Source organism: Scyliorhinus torazame, chromosome 13 (genome assembly GCF_047496885.1).
Source record: "Scyliorhinus torazame isolate Kashiwa2021f chromosome 13, sScyTor2.1, whole genome shotgun sequence".
Taxonomy (NCBI): Eukaryota; Metazoa; Chordata; class Chondrichthyes; order Carcharhiniformes; family Scyliorhinidae; genus Scyliorhinus; species Scyliorhinus torazame.
The window spans coordinates 58,463,966-58,484,462 of NC_092719.1; the positions used below are offsets into that span (position 1 = coordinate 58,463,966).

Here is a 20,497-nt window from a genome sequence, read left to right on the forward strand (position 1 = left end):
CTGGGATCGAACCTGGGACCTCGCAGCCGTGAGGCAGCAGCTCTACCCACTGCGCTATCGTGCTGCCTTTGAAAAGAATATTTAACGTCCAGTATGAGAAATGTGACGCGAAGGACATGCTTTACCAGGCAGCAGTGTCTGACTGTCTTATGCTTCGTCAATTTGGATAGTTTACAGCAGCCACCTCAAAGCACTGAAAAACTACTACAAGGGTTGTATTTGCAAAGTCCTTCCAATGTGGCGGCAAGAAAGGTGCTCCAACAGTAGCATCCTCTCCCAAGCCAACATGTTCAGCTTTGAGGCAACAATTACACGTAATGAGCACCTACTGGGTCGGTAATATATTTCTTGACCTAACACATGACTCGAAAAGCAACTGCCCGACCCAGAACTCGGTTGTAGCAGGAAACCCCCAGGTGGACGGCTGAAACATTTCAGAGATTTCCTAAGACTATCCCAAATGACCTTAAATATCCTTGTCGATTAAATGATGTCTTGGCCTCAGATTTACCAAAACGGATAACATATGGAGTACCTTTATCGCAGAGACAGATTTGAGTTATCAGAAGCACCGCACAGAGCTCAATACAAGTAATCTACGTGTCTATCGAAGCAACATCTGACCTGCATGTCACAGAATGTGCAGATGGTGCATTGGACTGTTCTGCCATTCCAGAATTCCTCAAACTGGAATGGAAGCAAGTCATCCTTGAACACGAGGGAATGTCTAATATGTGACAGGAAGATACTGCAAAAATAATCCTCACTCACCAGTTGTAGAACTGGCCGTGGGCACAGTTGTTGCTATTTTTGTTACAGACGTCGTTTCTAAAGGAAAAGAAAAATATTCAAAACCATTGCACTCTTTCTTAAAATTCATCTCTATTAACAGAATTCCAGCTTTAGGTTATTTAATTGACAATAAGACAACAAGACTAAGGAAAGTATTGACCAGATCTACTGACAAGCCTATAATTATATGTGAGTAGAATGCAGAAAATGTAAACAGTAGAAAGGCAAATCAACATTTGTACATTTGGTCTCGCTTCCAAAAGACAATTTTAAGTTACTGGGTGAAAGAAGATAATGCAAGAATATTAACAATCACACTATGCTCAGAGGAACATCTTTTGCGAAGGTATGTTTTGGAAAGTACTGAATTTGAAAAAGATCCTGCAGATCATCATCCAAAGACAATGAACAATTCCTAATTTATTCAAATGCCAGGCCTCGGTTTTGGAAAAGGTTCAGAAAACAATGGTAAGCAAGTAAATTCTAGGAGAGAACGGTGCATACAGAAATATGGAGAGGAATAATTTTACTCATGTGCACTGTCTGATTGAGCTTCATTTGATTAGATCTATTTATGAACCAGTTCACTCTGATTGCTATGGACTAAATATCAATAAGTATGAGTTAGTGTCCTTCCACTGTCTGAAAGGTGTTGAAACAAAACAGTTTGTGTCACTGGTTTGGTTACTGTATATTAAAAGAGGCCATCATTTACCCAGAGTGGAGATGGTAGTAGAGCTGGTTGTTGTTGGTGTCACTGTTGTAGTGGTCACTTCTGGAGAATAAGAAACACAATCAAATCTGATGGAGTACAAAATAAAAGCAAATAGCGTTCCACTACACAATTGATTTAATTGGGCTTTGCTGCAACATGATGTTGAAATAGAACATCCACTTGTTTCCTGACCTTGTTGCTGTTTATCAAAAGAAGCTGTTACTCACCCGGTGTGGTGCCAGGAGCGGTCCCAGTTGTAGATGGTTTCACAGATGTGGTGACTCCTTCTGAAGAAGCAGAACAATAATGAAAATCACCATCACAATTTAGGTACCATTATACTGTGCGAGAGTTTGATCATAAAACAATCGTATTGATCTTGGAGCAAAAGTGATGTTCACAAAACTAATTGATAATTCAGATTTTGGTAAATTTTCACCCATTTCCATTGAAAGGTAAGTGTGGACAAGACTGAATGAATGGACCAACATTTCTTGAAACCAGCAAATGAGAGAAGCTCGCCGATGTGAACAGACTTGTTGGAGAATATTGAAAGGAGGCATCACATACCTGTTGTAGCAGTTTTACCAGGTGTAGTACGTGTTTCCTGTGTTGTTGGTGGCACTGCTGACAAAGAAAGAACATTCAAAACCATCAAACTCCAATTCCAAATCCTACAGTATTGAGAGTTTTACAACTGGGATACATTATTGATATGAAGGCACAAATTCGGGGAAATTGGTGACTACAGCTGCACTGTAGCAATTATGATTTCTTAATTTGCTCTATTTTGTTCATTGGTTTGATTTAATCAGAAGATATAATTGCCTCGTTGTTACATTTCTCACTTACCAGACGTAGACGTTGTTCTGCTGGATGTTGCGGTCACTGGTGTTACTGGCTCACAGCAAACGCGAACTTGGTAATCAGAACAAATCCTTCTCTGCTCCAAAGCAGTTCTGGAGACGACACAGGTGAGCCCTTTGACTTTGTCGCAAGTCACATTGTCTTGTGAATCACTAAATGGTCGATCAGGTTGAATAACATCTTGACACTGAATGTTGGTGATTACTTCGGAAGGGTAGTTACAGTATTTAGTATCTTTGGGATTCAACAATTCAGAATCGCCGGGGCTGACCACAGAAGGTGTGTTTTCATTAAACCAGGGTGACCAGTAGCCAAGGCATATAACCTCTGTCAGGGAAAAGGAGAAATGTACGAGAACATATGAGACACTCATGAACTAACCACAAATGGGACTTATAAATGTGAGAACAGCAAGTCAACATTTGAAAAGCTGCAAATATAATTTTCATGATAACAAACTAATTTTAATAACATCAGCACCATATCAAGGGAAAAACTTTGACAATATTTGGAAATCAATCGAATGGCATTGAAAAGTCTGCTGTCTGTGACATCAGCATTAAGAACATCTGTTTTTAACAGGGTGGTAAATTGTAATGAAAATGTGAGTGAGAATAAATAACAACAAAGAAGACAGAAGTTGGAAAAAGGGACCAAAGTTACAATTAAAGCTGTTGAAACAGTATCGATTTGATTCTTCCAATTAGGAAAGCCGCCGAGGAGATTATTTTTCCCAACAACGTTTTTGAGATTGTGCAAGTGCCATTAGTTGGAGAATGAGAAGGCTGAATTTTTCAACAATCCCAGCCCAAAGGAATGGCCTTTTGGCACCAGGACACGACGAGCATTGTCTGTCTCTATTTCGATCAAATTTGCTATTTGAAAAGAATATATTTTAAAATAAATTTAGAGCACCGAATTTGGCGCAATTTAGCATGCCCAATTCACCTACCCTGCACATCTTTTGGGTTTTGGGGGCGAAACACACGCAAACACGGGGAGAATGTGCAAACATCACACGGACCGATCCGGGATCGAACCTGGGACCTCGCAGCTGTGAGGCAGCATCACTAACCACTGCGCCTCCGTGCTGCCTTTGAAAAGATTATTTGACGCCCAGTATGAGAAATGTGACGCGAAGGACATGCTTTACCAGGCAGCAGTGTCTGACTGTCTTATGCTTCGTCAATTTGGATAGTTTACAGCAGCCACCTCAAAGCACTGAAAAACTACTACAAGGGTTGTATTTGCAAAGTCCTTCAAATGTGGTGACACGAAAGGTGCTCCAACAGCATCCTCTCCCAAGCCAACATGTTCAGCTCTGAGGCAACAATTACAGGTAACGAGCACGTCCTGGGTCGGTAATATATTTCTTGACCTGTATCCTGGCTCGAAAAGCAACTGCCCGACCCAGAACTCGGTTGTAGCAGGAAACCCCCAGGTGGACGGCTGAAACATTTCAGGGATTTCCTCAGACTATCCCAAATGACCTGAAATATCCTTGTCGATTCATGGGATGTCTTGGCCTCAGATTTACCAAAAGGGATAACATATGCAGTACCTTTATCGCAGAGACAGATTTGAGTTATCAGAAGCACCGCATAGAGCTCCAAACAAGTAATCTACGTGTCTCGCAAAGTAACATGTGACCTGCATGTCACAGAATGTGCAGATGGTGTATTGGACTTTTCTGCCATTCCAGAATTCCTCAAACTGGAATGGAAGCAAGTGATCCTTGAACACGAGGGAATGTCTAAAATGTGACAGGAAGATATTGAAAAAAAAAATCCTCACTCACCAGTTGTAGAACTGGCCGTGGGCACAGTTGTTGCTATTTTTGTTACAGATGTTGTTTCTAAAGGAAAAGAAAAATATTCAAAACCATTGCACTCTGACTTAAAATTCACCTCTATTAACAGAATTCCAGCTTTAGGTTATTTAATTGACAATAAGGGAACAAGACTAAGGAAAGTATTGACCAGATCTACTGACAAGCTGATAATTATATTGGAGTATAATGGAGAAAATGTAAACCGTAGAAAGTCAAATCAACATTTGTACATTTGGTCTCAGTTCCAAAAGACAATTTTAAGTTACTGGTTGAATGAAGATAATGCAAGAATATTAACAATCACAGAGTGCTCAGAGCTAACATATTTTGCGAAGGTATCTTTTGGAAACTACTGAATTTGAAAAAGATCCTGCAGATCAGCATCAAAAGACAATGAACAATTCCTAATTTATTCAAATGCCAGGCCTCGGTTGTTTAGTTTTCATTGAATTTACAGTGCAGAAGGAGGCCATTCGGCCCATCAAGTCTGCACCAGCTCTTGGAAAGAGCACCTCACGCAAGGTCCACACCTCCACCCTATCCCCATAACCCAGCAACTCCACCCAACACTAAGGGCAATTTTGGACACTATGGCAATTTAGCATGTCCAATCCACCTAACCCGCACATCTTTGGACTGTGGGAGGAAACCGGAGCACCCGGAGGAAACCTACGCACACAGTGGGAGAGTGTGCAGACTCCGCACAGACAGTGACCCAAGCCGGGAATCAAACCTGGGACCCTGTATCTGTGAAGAAATTGTGCTATCCACAATGCTACCGTGCTGCCCCAACTATGTCGAGCCTCAAGTTCCCTCCACTTTTTGAGCCGAGATTTTGAGTGATTTCTGCCGGGTCCGATAAGTTGCCAGCATAACAGTCCCGGGGAGTGCACTGTTTAAAACTTTTGCGCCCTTTTTTTTCCTTCAGAGCAACCCGTCAGCTGGGTTTAAATTGCCAAAACCTTGGTTCCCGAGTCAGAGCCAACCTGTGTGCAGCCACTTATGTCACAACCACCATCGGCTTTTGGAAAAGGTTCAGAAAACAATGGGAAGAAAGTAAATTCTAGGAGAGAACGGTGCATACAGAAATAGGGGGCGAAATTCTCCCCCAACGGCGCGATGTCCGCCGACTGGCGCCAAAAACGGCGCCAAACAGACGGGCATCGCGCCGGCCCAAAGGTACGGAATGCTCCGCATCTTTGGCGGCCTTGCCCTAACATTGAGGGGCTAGGCCGACGCCGGAGGGATTTCCGCCCCGCCAGCTGGCGGAAATGGCGTTTGTTGCCCCGCCAGCTGGCGCGGAAATGCGGCACCTGCGCGGGAGCGTCAGCGGCCGCTGTCAGTTTCCCGGCGCATGCGCGTGAGCGTCAGCAGCCGCAGTCAGTTTCCCGCGCATGCGCAGTGGGGAGAGTCTCTTCCGCCTCCGCCATGGTGGAGGCCGTGGCGGAGGCGGAAGGGAAAGATGCCGCCACGGCACAGGCCCGCCCGCGGATCGGTGGGCCCCGATCGCGGGCCAAGCCACCGTGGGGGCACCCCCAGGGTCAGATCGCCCCGCGCCCCCCCCAGGACCCCGGAGCCCGCCCACGCTGCCTGGTCCCGCCGGTAAATACCAGGTTTGATTTACGCCGGCGGGACATGCAATTTCTGGGCGGGACTTCGGCCCATCCGGGCCGGAGAATTGAGCGGGGGGTCCCGCCAACCGGCGCGGCCCGATTCCCGCCCCCGCCCAATCTCCGGTACCGGAGACTTTGGCGGGGGCGGGATTCACGGCGGCCAACGGCCATTCTCCGACCCGGCGGGGGGTCGGAGAATGAAGCCCAGGGAGAGGAATAATTTTACTCATGTGCAGTGTCTGATTGAGCTTCATTTGATTAGATCCGTTTATCAACCAGTTCACCCTGATTGCTCTGGACTAAATATCAATAAGTATGAGTTAGTGTCCTTCCACTGTCTGAAAGTTTTTGAAACAAAACAGTTTGTGTCACTGGTTTGGTTACTGTATATTAAAAGAGGCCATCACTTACCCAGAGTAGAGATGGTAGTAGAGCTGGTTGTTGTTGGTGTCACTGTTGTAGTGGTCACTTCTGAAGAATAAGAAACACAATCAAATCTGATGCAGTACAAAATAAAAGCAAATAGTATTTCGCTGCACAATTGATTTCATTGGGCTTTGCTGCAAAATGATGTTGAAATAGAACATCCACTTGTTTCCTGACCTTGTTGCTGTTTATCAAAAGAAGCTGTTACTCACCCGGTGTGGTGCCAGGAGCGGTCCCAGTTGTAGATGATTTCACAGATGTGGTGACTCCTTCTGAAGAAGAAGAACAATAATGAAAATCACCACCACAATGTAGGCACCATTATACTGTGCTAGAGATTGACCATAAAACAATCGCATTGATCTTGGAGCAAAAGTGATGTTCACAAAACTAATTTATGATTCAGATTTTGGTAAATTTTCACCCATTTCCATTGATAAGTAAGTGTGGGCAAAGGGACCAAAGTAAGTGAGGACAAAGGACCAAATTTACAGTTAAAGCTGTGGAAACATTAACGATTTGATTCTTCCAATCAGGAAAATCTCTTTCCTCTGAGGGGAGTATTTTAACAACACCGTTTTTGAGATTGTGAAAGTGCCATTAGTTGCAGATTGAGAATGCTGAATTTTTCAACTAAGCCCAGTCCAAAGGATTGGCCTGTTGGCAACAGGACACGGCGAGCAATGTCTGTACCTATTTAAATCAAGTCACACTTGTATATGTATTTGGAAAGAATATTTTACGCCCAGTATGAGAAATATGACGCTAATGACATGGTTCAGCAGCAACAGTGACTGACTCTTCTGCTTCGTCAACATGGACAATTCCCAGTAGCTACCTCAAAGCACTGGAGAACAGTTACAAGGGTTGGATTTACAAAAGCCTCTCAATCTGGTAGCAAGAAAATTGCTCCAACAGCAGCATCCTCTCCCAAGCCAACATGTTTAGCTCTGAGACAACAATTACACGTAATAGGCTCTGCTGGGTCGGAAATGGCATTTCTTGGCCTGACATGTGACTCACAAAGCAACTGCCCGATCCAGAACTCGGTTGTTGCAGGAAACCCCCAGGAGGACAGCTGAAACATTTCAGGGATTTCCTCAGACTATCCCATGTGAGCTTAAATATCCCTGTCGATTCATGGAACATCTTGGCCTCCGATTTACCAAAATGGTGAACATATGGAATACGTTTGTCGCAGAGACAGATTCGTGCTATCAGAAGCAGCGCACAAATCTCCAAACAAGTAATCTCCGTGTCTCTCGAATCAACATCTGACCTGCATGTCACAGAATGTGCAGATGGTGCATTGGACTGTTCTGCCATTCCAGAATTCCTCAAACTGGAAGGGAAGCCGGTCATCATTGAACATGAGGGAATGTCCAAAAGGTGATAAGAAGATACTGAAAAAAAATCCTCACTCACCAGTTGTAGAACTGGCCGTGGACACCGTTGTTGCTATTTTTGTTACAGTTGTTGTTTCTGAAAGAAAAGAAATATATTCAAAACCATTGCACTCTGATTGGAAATCCAGCTCTTTAGCAGAGTTCCAGCTTTAGGTTATTTAATTGACAATAAGACAACAAGACAAAGGAAAGAATTGACTAGATCCACTGATGAGCTTAACTATATTGGAGTATAATGGAGAAGATTTAATCAGGAGAAAGACAAATCAACATTTGCACACTTGGTCTCGGTTCCAAAAGACAATTTTAAGTTACTGGTTAAAGAAAAGAATGCAAGAATATTAACAATCACTCTCTGCTCAGAGGAACATCTTTTGCGAAGGTATTTTTCGGAAACTACTGAATTAGAAAAGTTGCTGCAGATCATCATCAAAAGACAATGAACAATTCCTAATTTATTCAAATGCCAGACCACGATTTTGTAAAAGGTTCAGAAAAGAATGCAATTGTTGAGGCATGCTCTTTTCACACCCTTGGTAGTCTATTCCACACTTAGCTCAGGCTCATCATCTGTTACAGATGGATCTGCTTCAACTTCTACAGATGCTTTTGGTTCAGCTGGTGTAGAATCTGATTTTGCCTCAGCCATGATAATAGGGTCAGGGATTTCCAAACCTTGAGTGTCAGATATTGGCCTTTCAGATACCGATTCTGCAAATTCTCTTTCCGAAGCAAGGATTTGATCAGTATTTCCCCTCCAAACTCTCTCTCTAACGGTCTTTCATCCTTTGATGCTTTATTTAAAAAAAATGTATTTTATGACAAACATGTATCAAAACAGAGTACAGCAAGTAATCACCCTGGGAAACATACTTCCCAGCAATCAACTGTACAGTCTGTACAGAATTTTCCCCTTTTTCACCCTCCCCCCTCCCCCCCCCCCTACCCCCCCCCACTCCTACGACGAACAGCTCCTCAAACACGGTCACAAACCCCCCCCCCCCACCTTTTCTAAAACAACCCCCCCTGCAGAGCCCCTTAACTCATACTTTATCTTCTCCAACCGCAAGAAATCTTACAGGCAACCCAACCAAGCCAGTACCCGGTGGAGATACCGACTACCACTTCAACAAAATTCGCTGCCGTGCAATCAGAGAGGCGAAGGCCATGACATCGGCCTTCCTCCTCTCCATTAGTTCCAGTTACTCTGAAACCCCCAAAATCGCAACCAAAGGTTCCGGGTCCACCTCCTCCTCCACTATCCTGGCTAAGACCGCGAACACACCCGCCCAGAATCTTCCCAATTTTCCGCAACCTCAAAACATGTGGCCGTGATTCGCTGGCCCCGCCCACACCTCCCACACTCATCTGCTGCCCCCTGAAAGAACCCCCTCATTCTCGCCCGAGTCATGTGCACCACCTTAAACTGTCATGCTCATCCTTGCAGAAGAGGAGGTCCCGTTTACCCTATGCAGTGCTTCAATACTCCCCAATTGATTTCCCCTCCGAACTCCGCTTCTTATTTCTCCTTGATCTTCACCACCCATTCGCCTCCCTGCTCCCCCAGCCACTTGTGTATATCCCTAATTCCTCCCTCCCCTTCCACATCCAGAAGCAGCAGTCACTCCAGCAGGGTGTATCCTGGCAACCCAGGGAACTCCCTCCAGACCTTTTCTATTAGTTACCTTCAGTAACTGAAAAGATACCTGAACTCACTCCCCCTTGGCAGCTATACCCTCTCCCTTAGCTCCTCCAGACTGACGCACTCTTCCTCCAAATACAGGTCCCTCACCTTGACCAGCCCCACTTCCCTCAACCTCCTGCATACACTATTCACCACCACCCCCCCACCCACAGCTCAAACCCATGATTCTCTCACAATGGCGTTAGCACCGATATCCCTTCCACCCTAAAATGCCTCCTCAACTGATTCCATATCTTCACTGTGGATTGCACCACTGGGCTCCTTGAATACCTACTCAGAGCCATTGGCAACGCTGCAGTCACCATAGCCCTCAAACTAGACCCCTTTCAAGATCCTCTATCCTAACCCTTCTCCTTCCCACCACGGCCGCACCTTGTGCACATTCACTGCCCAATAATAATGAAGCAGGTTCGGCAACACCAACCCCCTTGCTGCCTCTGTGTCTGTAGCAGGGTCCTCCTCATCCTCGCACCTTCCCCGCCCATACAAAGTCTGAAATGATCGTGTCCACTTTCTGAATAAAGGCCTTTGGTATAAAGATCGTGAGAGCCTGAATAATTAACAAGTACCTCAGCAGAATATTAATTTTCATCACTTTGATCCGCCCCGCCAACGTTAAGTGCACTGTATCCCACCTCATAAGATCCTCCCTGGCTTCCTCCACCAGCTTCGTTAAGATCCACTTATGGAGCCCCGTCCATTCCCTTGCTACCTGAATTCCCAAATACGTAAACCTATCCCTCGCTACTGTAAATGGCATCCCCCCTAAATTAGCCCGCTGTCCCAGCTCATTCACCGGGAAAACCTCGCTTTTCCTTACATTCAGTTTATACCCCAATCCCCAGCAGGCCCATAATCCTTCACATACTCTCCAATGAATCTAAAACATACAGAAAGAGTTCATCAGCATAGAGCGAAACCCAATACTCCCTCTGTCCCCTCATAATCCCTCGTCACTTTACCGACCCCCTGAAAGCCATCGCCAATGGCTCCATGGCCAGCGCAAACAGCAGCTGCGACAACGGGCACCCCTGCCTCGTATCCCTGAGTAAGTCAAAGCTTCATGAGCTCATATCATTCATCCTCACACTCTCCCTTGGTGTCACATACAGTAACTGCACCCATGCCAAAAATCTCGGCCCAAACCTTCCCAAAACCCCGAACAAATACTGCCACTCCACCCAATCAAATGCCCTCTACGCGTCCATGGACACCACCACCTCCAGTACCAGAGCCCCCGACGGATTCACCACCACATTCAACAGCCGCCTTATGTTACTCATGAGCTGCCTGCCCTTGACGAAGCCTGTTTGATCTTCTGCAACCACCCCCGGGACACAATCCTCCATCCTCCCTACCAACAACTTAGCCAATACTTTCACATCCGTGTTCAATCATGATACGGGCTTATACGACCCACATATCACTGGTTCCTTCCCCTTTTTCAGGAATAGTGTGATTACTGCCTGCTTCATTGTCTCCGTCAATTCCCCCTTCTCCAGTGCTTCATTAAATGCCCCAACAGATGTGGTGCCAGGTTCGTCGCAAAATCCTTATAAAATTCCGCCGGGTACCCAGGGGCCTTCCCCGACTTCATACCCCTGATAGTATCCAGCACCCCCCTCTCGGCCTTCTCCTCCACCATCTCACTTCCGTTCACCAGCATCACCTGCTAGCATGGCAGCCCCTTCCCAAAGACACCTCCCAATGACCTCCCCTCCCCCATCCACTGCTCAGCTCAAGGAGGAAGGCTCCCTGCTCACCTTACCCTCCCTCACCCAAACAAAGACTTCTCCTGAACTCCAGGCAGCCTTCTCCAAAAGCAAACAAATGTTTAATACAAAGTCCCATAAAACAGGAGGGGGAATGGGAACATCCGTCCCCACATAAATTACTCCCACTTCAAACATGCTTCTGACCTTTACAAAGTGCCAGCACCCCAGTTCCCAAGCATTGTCCGCTCAGTATTCCCCCAGTTTATGCTCCTTAAAGAAGTCTTTGGCCGCTTCTGGACTCTCAAAATAATACTCCCGCCCTCCGAACGTCACCCATAATTTTGCGGGTTAGAGCACTCCAAACCTGATCTGCCGCCGGTACAGCACTGCCTTGTCCTTGGTGGAGCCTTCCCGCCACTTCGCCAACTTGGCTCCATTGTCCGATAAATTCAGACCTTATTCCCTTCCCAGTCGCAGGTACGCTTCTCCCTGGCCCAACGCAAAATTTTCTCTATCTCCACAAATTTGTGGAGTTTCATGATCACCGCCCGCTGTGGCTCCCCAGCTCGAGGCTTCTGCGTCAGGGACCTATGCGCTCTGTCCACTTCAAGGACCTTATCTAGCACCACTTCTGCCACCGGCCCTGCTAGCTTCTTCGAGATGTACCTCACACCCTCATTCAGGCAGGTCCACTATTCGCAGGTTCTGTCTTCTCGAGGTATTCTCCTGCTCCTCCACCTTTGCCCTCAACATTTTACAGAGGTCCCCTAGGAGCCCCACCTCCGCCTCCAGAGCCACCACTCAATCGCTATGGTTCGCAATCACTCCTTCGATCTCCCAAATCTGCGATCCTTGCACCTCCAAATACTTCTTCACCCATTTCAACAAACACTTCAGGGCTGCCATAGCTCCTTTGGTGGCCTTCGAGCGATCCTCCTGCATTTCCTCCTTAATAAAATCCATCAACTGCTCCAGCTGGGGCCTTCCCACTTGCATCAACCCTTCCCCCGTCGCCATGCTTATACTGGTTTTTGCAGTACAGGCTTCCTCCAACTTTTTAGCCTGGTCTCTCACTGTCTTGTGCCGGGATAACCAGCAGACATACCACTCCAGGAGGGGAACTACTCCAACCTTCATCTACATCTTTTCATCAATATTCCACCCAGTATTGGGTAAAAAGAGTTATTCCCTGTGTCTTCAAGCAGGAGCTGCCCTGTGTGTGACCACTCACACCATGGCATCACCAAAGCTGTCCTTTGATGCTTTAATGGTATTCTTCAATGTCTGCACCAACCTCTCTGCCAATCAATTGATAGAAGGATGATAAGGCCCAGTTTTTTCTGCTGTATGCCATTATTTCTAAGGTAGTCTACAAATTCCTTTGACCTGCATTGAGTTTCATTATTGCAAACTAAATTGTTCTGGTTTGCCAAACCATGTTAATACTTTGTCCTGTCATCCGATTGTCTTTTCAATACTCATCGACTTCATGATCATTATTCCGGGCCACTTGGAACGTGCATCCACAACTCCATAAGCATGGAGGAATGACAACCTTGATCCTCTACAGAAGTACTCCGCTTTATACCGTTAATTTAAGTTCCCTTGTTTGGTATGGCTTGAATTACGAATTCCTCCTCTGTTTATCCAGTGGTATACCTTCCAAAATCATGTCCATGACCTTCCCCATCACCGGATCTTCCCTCGTATGTCTTTGCACTTGCGAGGCTGTAATAAGTACATTATCAATCTTGGAAAAATACACATAGTTTACATAGTTATCCTGTGACACAGCTTTGTACAGGATTGGAGAAGTGATAGAGCATCGGCATTCACATATTGCTCAGATTTTCTGTGTTTAATCTCATAATTATGCACTAAGATGAGGGACCATCTCCGCAAGCCTCGAAAATCTAAGTAGGATTAAAACCCGCTTAGTTGTACTGACCCAGGATCCATCAGCCTTCCAGCATCTACCGGCATCCCCAGGGAGTCCCCAGCCGGGCGCCATTCAGTACTGGTCCACACAAACAAGGCACCCTAGGGGTTTCCCAGGCCATCGGAGGCCACTGGGTGGTCAGGTACTGGGCAGAGTGGCCCTCAGGCCCCCCCCCCCCTGAATATGGGTACCTTGGCATTGCCAGTCTGGCACCTTGGCACTCACCCTGGCACTGCCAAGGAGCCAATTTGGCACTGCAAAGCCGACAGGAGCACTACCATAGTGGCAGTGCCAGGGTTCCCACGGTAGCACAGCCAAAAGTCAGGGCCTACAGGAGGCCATGCCCATGGAAGATGGAAGGTGGAGGGGATTACGAAGGGTGGGAGATGCAGGATTGGTATGAAGGGGCGTCTGGAATTTTTGGGGGGGGCTGAAGGGTGAGTCGTGAAACTGGGGGGGGGGAAGGGGGGGTGGGAAAGGGGGGTGGGAAGGCCTGAAAAGGAGGGGCCCTCAGCCACCCCATAGCAATGTGTCATTACGTGGGGTGTGGGGGGAGGTGTGGAGCAGTGCCTATGTATGTGGGGGTGACATTTTCCAACAGCACAGTCAGAGTTTTTCACAAGGCCTGTTATCTCTGTCCAGGACATATTTAAGCCTAATCCTTTGTGCAGACACTTGTGAACCTGATAAGGTGGGAGCTCATGTTCCCACATCTCAAACAAACTGCCTGGGAGAAATACTCAATAAGTCCATGTTGTAATATCTCTTCAACATGCCATCACTATAATAATAACCTTTATTAGTGTCACATGTAGGCTTACATTAACACTGCAATGCAGTTACTGTGAAAAGCCCCTAGTTGCCACATTCCGGCACCTGTTCGGGTACACAGAGGGAGAATTCAGATTGTCCAAATTACCTAACAGCACATCTTTTGGGGCTTGTGGGAGGAAACCGGAGCACCCGGAGGAAACCCACGCAGACACGGGGAGAATGTGCAGACTCCACACAGACAGTGACCCAAGCTGGGAATCGAACCTGGGACCCTGGAGCTGTGAAACAACAGTGCCTCCCAGTGTGCTACCGTGCTGCTTACAGAACCCAGTCTCAGTTTCACATTGGCCAGTAAAAACCTTCATTCCTAATTGTTAGGTGAAATTTGATGGCTTGCTTGGCTGGTACAGACACCACTGAATCAAGAAACCATAGCTCGGTAGGTACATGGTTTGAATATTTTCAATTGCTATAGTAAGTCAGCTGCATCCCAATTCAAACTGGGGAATTTTGTAGACTTTTGGTAATAAACTTTTGATGTTCCTCCGTGTTTTATTCAATTTATATTTCGGTAACTCTCAAAGCCACCCCTTATAATCGCAACATTCTCTGACCCGCTTTCGCTGACTATCCTAGAAAGACCAGGTGCAGGGGCACCATTCAGACAGAGCACCTGCACCTGCTCTTTTTAGGAGCTCTTCAGAACAAATGGACAGCCTCTTGAAAAATCTGTGGTTAGAAAGAAGAGGAAGCACTTCAGAGTTAATGAACCCCTGTAGAGCTATATCAATAAACAACTGCACCCCTTCCTTTGAGGTTGCCAGGACTTGTCATTCAAGAGGTTTATAAAGGCCAATGGACTTTGAAATTGAGTGTAAAAATGCAGTTGAAAACTTTTAGGCTTCTAACCATGCATAGAGGCTTGAAAATGTTAAAGGGCAATGAAACTGACTGTGATAAAAGTACATCAAAGGTTTACACCACATCAAAGGGAATACCTTCACTCTCTTCCTACAGATCATTGATATTGACATGCTGGGAGAGGGTTTAAAGGTTTAAAGGCTACAGAGAGAACACTTTCACATTCTTCTAACAGATCATTGATAATGACATTCTGAAAGCTGCCAACACATCAGAGGGAAGACTTTAAACTGAAATTTGACATGCTGAAAGTCAGTTTAAAGAATTTCAAGGCTACAGATGGGAAGGCCAGCCTAACGATCTCCGTCACGGGAAAGACCCCATGACCTGAGCCCCACTAGCCCAGCCCAAGCCCCTTCGACACCTACCTCTCCATAACAAGCCCCCCTGGCACGATAGAGGCAGGAAGGGTAGTCATCCTCTTATCCCCCATTGGAGTTCAAGATGCCAGGTTGGCACTGCCAAAGTGTAGGACCTGAAGGGAGGTTCTGAAGCAGGGACTGAAGGGGGGCCAGAAGGCAGGGGCATTTGGTGAGCACTTAAAGGGGGGGGGGGGTGGCCTAGCCAGTGATTAGTAGGGGGTTGTAAGATTATTCTGAGATCAGGGCACATTTTAAAAATTGTGCCTCATTCTTTGAGGAGCAGTGCCTGTCAGCGAGTTTAGGCCCTGCTCCCTCAAGTTTTTTTAAATTAATTTACATGATGTGGGTGTCACTGATTAGGCCAGCATTTATTACCCATCACTAGCAGCCCTTCACAAGGAGGTGGTGAGCTGCCTTCCTGAACCGCTGCAGTCATTGAGATGTAGGTACACCTCAGTCTACACCAAGTCTAACGTAAAACGCAATCCTGTGAAAACAAATTCTGAATGCCATTGAATGACACGTCAGCATCACTCCCAGCACCAGCGGGCCGCATGGTAGCATAGTAGCATAACAGCATGGTAGCATAGTGGTTAGCGCAGTTGCTTCACAGCTCCAGGGTCCCAGCTTTGATTCCCGGCTTGGATCACTGTGTGGAATCTGCACGTTCGCCCCGTGTGAGCGTAGGTTTCCTCCGAGTGGTCCGGTTTCCTCCCACAGTCCAAAGATGTGCAGGTTTGGTGGATTGGCCATTCTAAATTGCCCTTAGTGTCCAAAAAGGTTAGATGGGGATAAAGGGTATAGGGTGGAGGCGTGGGGCTTAAGTAGGGTGCTCTTTCCATGGGCTGGTGCAGACTCGATGGGCTGAATGGCCTCCTTCTGCACTGTAAATTCTATGAAACAGTCCCGATTCCCTGCTCGTGGGAGCACAGACTCAAAACTGGGGGATTATGCCCTATGACTCCGATTCAGTCGATGAAACCATCAAGGGTGTTCTCATAGCATCTGGCATGATCTAAGACTGTTTGCTAGGTTGTGCCTGTATTTAATATTGCTGCCATAATATTTCACCACTGCTGAATAGCATGTTGTGACCTTATAATGATATGAAGGCATTGATCGTTCACAAGGGATTGTGAAAACACATTAGGGATTCATTTATTTAAAGTAGGCCCATGAGAACATTTATACAAGGATACAAAACTTGAAGACAGCAGCAGAAGAGCTGTGTATGCTGTGTTCTGCTCACAGGACAAAGTAAAACTGAGACTGGATATTGTGACACACTGTCCTTCCAGTGATAGCATGCTGCTATCCCTTAAAGACATATTACAACTGTAATAGATATGCAAGAGGACGAGCCCATTGCCAGAGGGCTGGAATAGAAGAGGGTCAACCTGTGTACCTGTCTCCTGGTCCTTGAACAATTGAATGGGAATATGCAACAAAATGAGCATTAGGTATCCACCAGCTCTTAAACTCAGCCAGGACAATAACGTCCTTCTTCCAGGTTTATGGGCAAAGACAGTGCAGGAATGACAATAATCCACACTATGCCAGAGCAATGATTTCCTGTCAATAGGTTCCAGTTTTCAGGCTGCCTGAATGCCCATTGCTTTCTGAGGCTTCCAAAATCACAGGAATGGAAAGGAGATGTGACAAGTCTGCCCTCCTCTCCATCCTCACACCCGCCTCCAACACTCCCTTGCCCCTCCCGGTCTCTCACTTTTCTCTGCGGGGAGATGGTGGCATAGTGGTCATGTTACAGACCCAGTATTCCAGGAACCCATTCTGATGCTTTGAGAACACGATTAAAATCCCACCATGTAGCTGATGAAATGTAAATTCAATTGATTGATAAATCTGGAATTGAAAGCATATAACATTAATCTTGACCATGAAGCTGTCATCAATTGTGATAAAACCCATCTAGTTTATTCATGTCCATTAAGGAAGGAAATCTACCTTCCTTACCAGGTCTGGATCACATGAGACTCCAGATCCACAGCAATATTGCTGACTCTTGACTGCCCTCTGAAATGGCCTAGCAAGCCACTCAGTTCAAGGGCAATTAGGGATGGGCAGAAATTCTGGCCTTGCCAGCAAAATACTCAAATCCTATCAAATAACAAAATAATTTTAACACAGCTCTGCTGTGTGCTGCTTCCCAATGCCAGGAGGACGAGGCCAGACTCTGAGCGAACGCAGACATGGATAGTAAGGCTGAGGAAGTGAGCGGGGACAATGTGGTTTCTGAAACCTGGATACCATCCCCCAAATGATGCAGTGGCCTAAGGAAGTCAGAAACGATAAGTGGCATCTCACTTTCAGGTTCCAACCCCACACTCTGACTTCCCCATCATCCTCCTGACAGCACATCTCAAAACAACACACCTTAGCAGTTCTACACATTTGTCTCTCTCCAGCACATCCTGATGGACACGTAAACATATGGTCACAGTCACCTCTACAAATATTGTCGTAGCATCCTCTGTGCAGAATTCATTTTTCTAATTCTCTGCTTCCTCTATTTCTAGAAGACAGCACACAGCTCTACAGAGAGGTATACAACTGGGGTTGACCCTTCAGTAATAGTCACCTTGATAACCACCAGCAAAACTATTCCACCGGGTCCACAGTGAAGGAGGTTTTGTTCCAGGAGGCTTCAGATAGCAACAATGACCTGCCGTGAAAGCCTGAGTCTCTTGAGGCACTGGTGCTCAGATGTGGCAATAAGGCCTCTGATGTAGATCCTGTGTTAAGAGTATTGCCTCCTTTGACTTGGATCTCTGTGTCTATTCCCTCTGTCTTGTGGAGTGATGGGGCATGGGGCTGAGGAAAAGGCAGTCGGTGATGCTTCCAGTGTTGGCCTGGCTCCTTTGAAGTCACTGGTCCTCTTGTTCATCATTAGGGGTTTTAGATAGAACCGCAGAAGTTGCTGACTTGCCATAGTGAACTCTGACAGCAGGGAAGATAAGATCAAGGTGAAGAAAGCCCAAGTGAGAAGAATGACTTTGAGAAAGTTGGAAATTGCTGGTGAAGGAGTGAAGACTTGCTGTCTGAAAGAGCATTGTCAGCACAAGCCTCTCTCATGGGCAGCCAGCCTCTACCTGATTTCACTGTTTAAAGGCTTTCCAACCTGTTAGTCTCATTCGGCTCTGATCTGTACTCTTGCATCCTCGATCCTCATTAGTTCCATACAGCCCTGAAGACTTGTGTGCTAGTTTTAAAAGTCAGAATTCTGGGCTAAATTTCCAATTAAGTGCCGATTTAAATATTTGAATTACGTAGCCAATAGCTCCACAGGGGTTCCCTGCCCGTCTGCCAATTCAGGGCAAATAGACCCAAACATGGACAAGACCATGTTGGGTTTCCGTTGTGGATTTTAACCACCCCACCCACACTGCCAGTTCCCCCAGCCCCATCAGTCTTAACCACTAAAATTCTGCCAAATTTGACAACATGCAGAGTCTCACCATCAACATACAACAAGAATCTTACATCTCTTTCACATGTTCTGGTATTATTTCAAAAAATGTTGACTAACAACAAGTTGGGAACCAAAGCAGAGCCAAGAGAGACAGAGTTTGTAGAAACATGGGACACAGCATTCCACCTCATACACAGACACTGATCTGGCTTCATTCAGATAGTAATTAAAACTGATTCTGCAAATTCCTGCCTGAATATCCACACGTGTGAAGTAATATCCTTCTAGTGCCTGGGAACGAATGCAATGTGCGGATCTGAGTTACATGGTCTTGTTCCTGCAAATCAGAAGAAGACATCACTCACCCGGTTTGGAGACAGAAGTGGACTCAGTTGCAGTAGTGGTACCTTTTAAAGAAGAAGAAAATCGATCAGAACCCACGACATTGCAGTAGAAATCCCCGTAGAGCTCCAGGATGTGACCTTTTTATTCATTTTACTGCAAGTGTGGTGTTGTAAAAATTATCGCAGGAATTTACATATTCATCCAATTCCAACCACAAGGTGAGTGACCACTGGATTGAACTAATGGACTGACATTGCCTGAAACTTGAATTTAAGAAAACTGCCCTGGTGTGATCAGACGTGCTGGTGAGTGTTGAAAGAAGAGACCACATACCTGTTGTCGTAGTTTCAATGTTTTGTCTGTCAGTGACAGCTATAACAACAAAAGAAAAATAAATAAAACCACTGAACCGCAATTTCAAATCCGCACAGCATTGATCATTTTATCAGGTGACTTTTTAATTTATGCCAAAGCACAAGGGCTGAGGAATGTTTTATCTCACAATAACAAGGTCAACATTATTTTTCTGACTGTCAAGTCTTAACATTAAACAGAAGCATGGAATGAACAAGACAATATTTACAAAATTGGTTGGCTTTCAAAAAAATTATTTCAATCTACTGGTCAAAAGACAAAACGGGAAGAATATTAACTATTACATGTCAATGGGGTCATCCTTAATTTGAAAATACACAAAGTTTCACCATCAACATGAATAGAATTATCAGAGCATCATTACAAAAAGGTTCAGGAAATGTTAAGCATGAAGAGACTATGAGAGACAGAGAAATTCATAAACTTGGACATAGCTCCTCAGGCACAGACTTTGATTGAGTTTGACTCAAACAGTAAGTTTGAAACAAGCTTGTTCTAGACGAAATGAGCTAAATATCTACCAGTGTTAATAATGTCCTTCCACTAACAACAACATGACTGGTGACACTGGCCTTGCTAATGTATATCACAAGAAACCACCAGTCGCATAGGGAGGAGTCATTATTGGAATTGGTTCTAGATGCTGTCTCTGTTGTAGTGCAAAAAATGCCAACCCTCAAGAATTTTGTGAAGATGTTTTGTCAGTGAAATTCCGGCTCACTCACAACCTTGTGAGGGTGTTCAAAATGTGTTTTTTTTTATTAGTGCTACTGTGCTTATGCACCCAATCCATTGGGTCTTTGTTGCACCTAGACATTTCTGTGCATTAGAGGCTCATAATCATTTGATTTCTCCCATGCTGCCTTTTGCAACAAACCTGAATTGCTTAGGCTCCGAAATGGAGGCATGAAGTGAAGCAACAGTTACAGATCATGAATCGGAGCTTGTCCAATATGTTTTGGTTACTGGTTTCCATGCTAGAAATGAAGGTGCTACTCAGCAGCTGTCGTGATTAGCATCATTATGGTGAGAATAACCATGCACATGTGTTCAAACGAACATAACTACTTATGGAGCAGAAGTGGGTCATATGGCTGCTCCGCCTCTCAAGCCTACGCCTCCATTCAATAAAGATCGTGGCTGATATTTTTGGGTGCACATTTGGCATGCGTAGTGTCAATTATAGCAGCACTAGGGAGGCTTTGTACTGCTTATGTGGTATAGGCTGCCCTGCCGGATGTCTCCTGTGCAGTCAGCGTACAAAAAGGACATGTGCTGTGT

General features: G+C 45.6%; 1 protein-coding gene across 1 annotated transcript in view; it reads right to left on the reverse strand.

The window, feature by feature from the left end:
* Positions 1-20,497, reverse strand: part of LOC140387619 (uncharacterized) — a 130,527-nt gene that overhangs the window by 27,101 nt on the left and 82,929 nt on the right. Inside the window, exons 50-60 of the mRNA XM_072470812.1 lie at positions 19,175-19,213; positions 18,862-18,903; positions 7,670-7,726; positions 6,457-6,516; positions 6,230-6,289; positions 4,173-4,229; positions 2,360-2,701; positions 2,078-2,134; positions 1,735-1,794; positions 1,508-1,567; positions 772-828 (exon numbers count right to left, since the gene is read on the reverse strand). Coding sequence (XP_072326913.1) covers positions 772-828; positions 1,508-1,567; positions 1,735-1,794; positions 2,078-2,134; positions 2,360-2,701; positions 4,173-4,229; positions 6,230-6,289; positions 6,457-6,516; positions 7,670-7,726; positions 18,862-18,903; positions 19,175-19,213 — 891 coding nt within the window. The remainder of the gene's footprint in view (positions 1-771; positions 829-1,507; positions 1,568-1,734; positions 1,795-2,077; positions 2,135-2,359; positions 2,702-4,172; positions 4,230-6,229; positions 6,290-6,456; positions 6,517-7,669; positions 7,727-18,861; positions 18,904-19,174; positions 19,214-20,497) is intronic.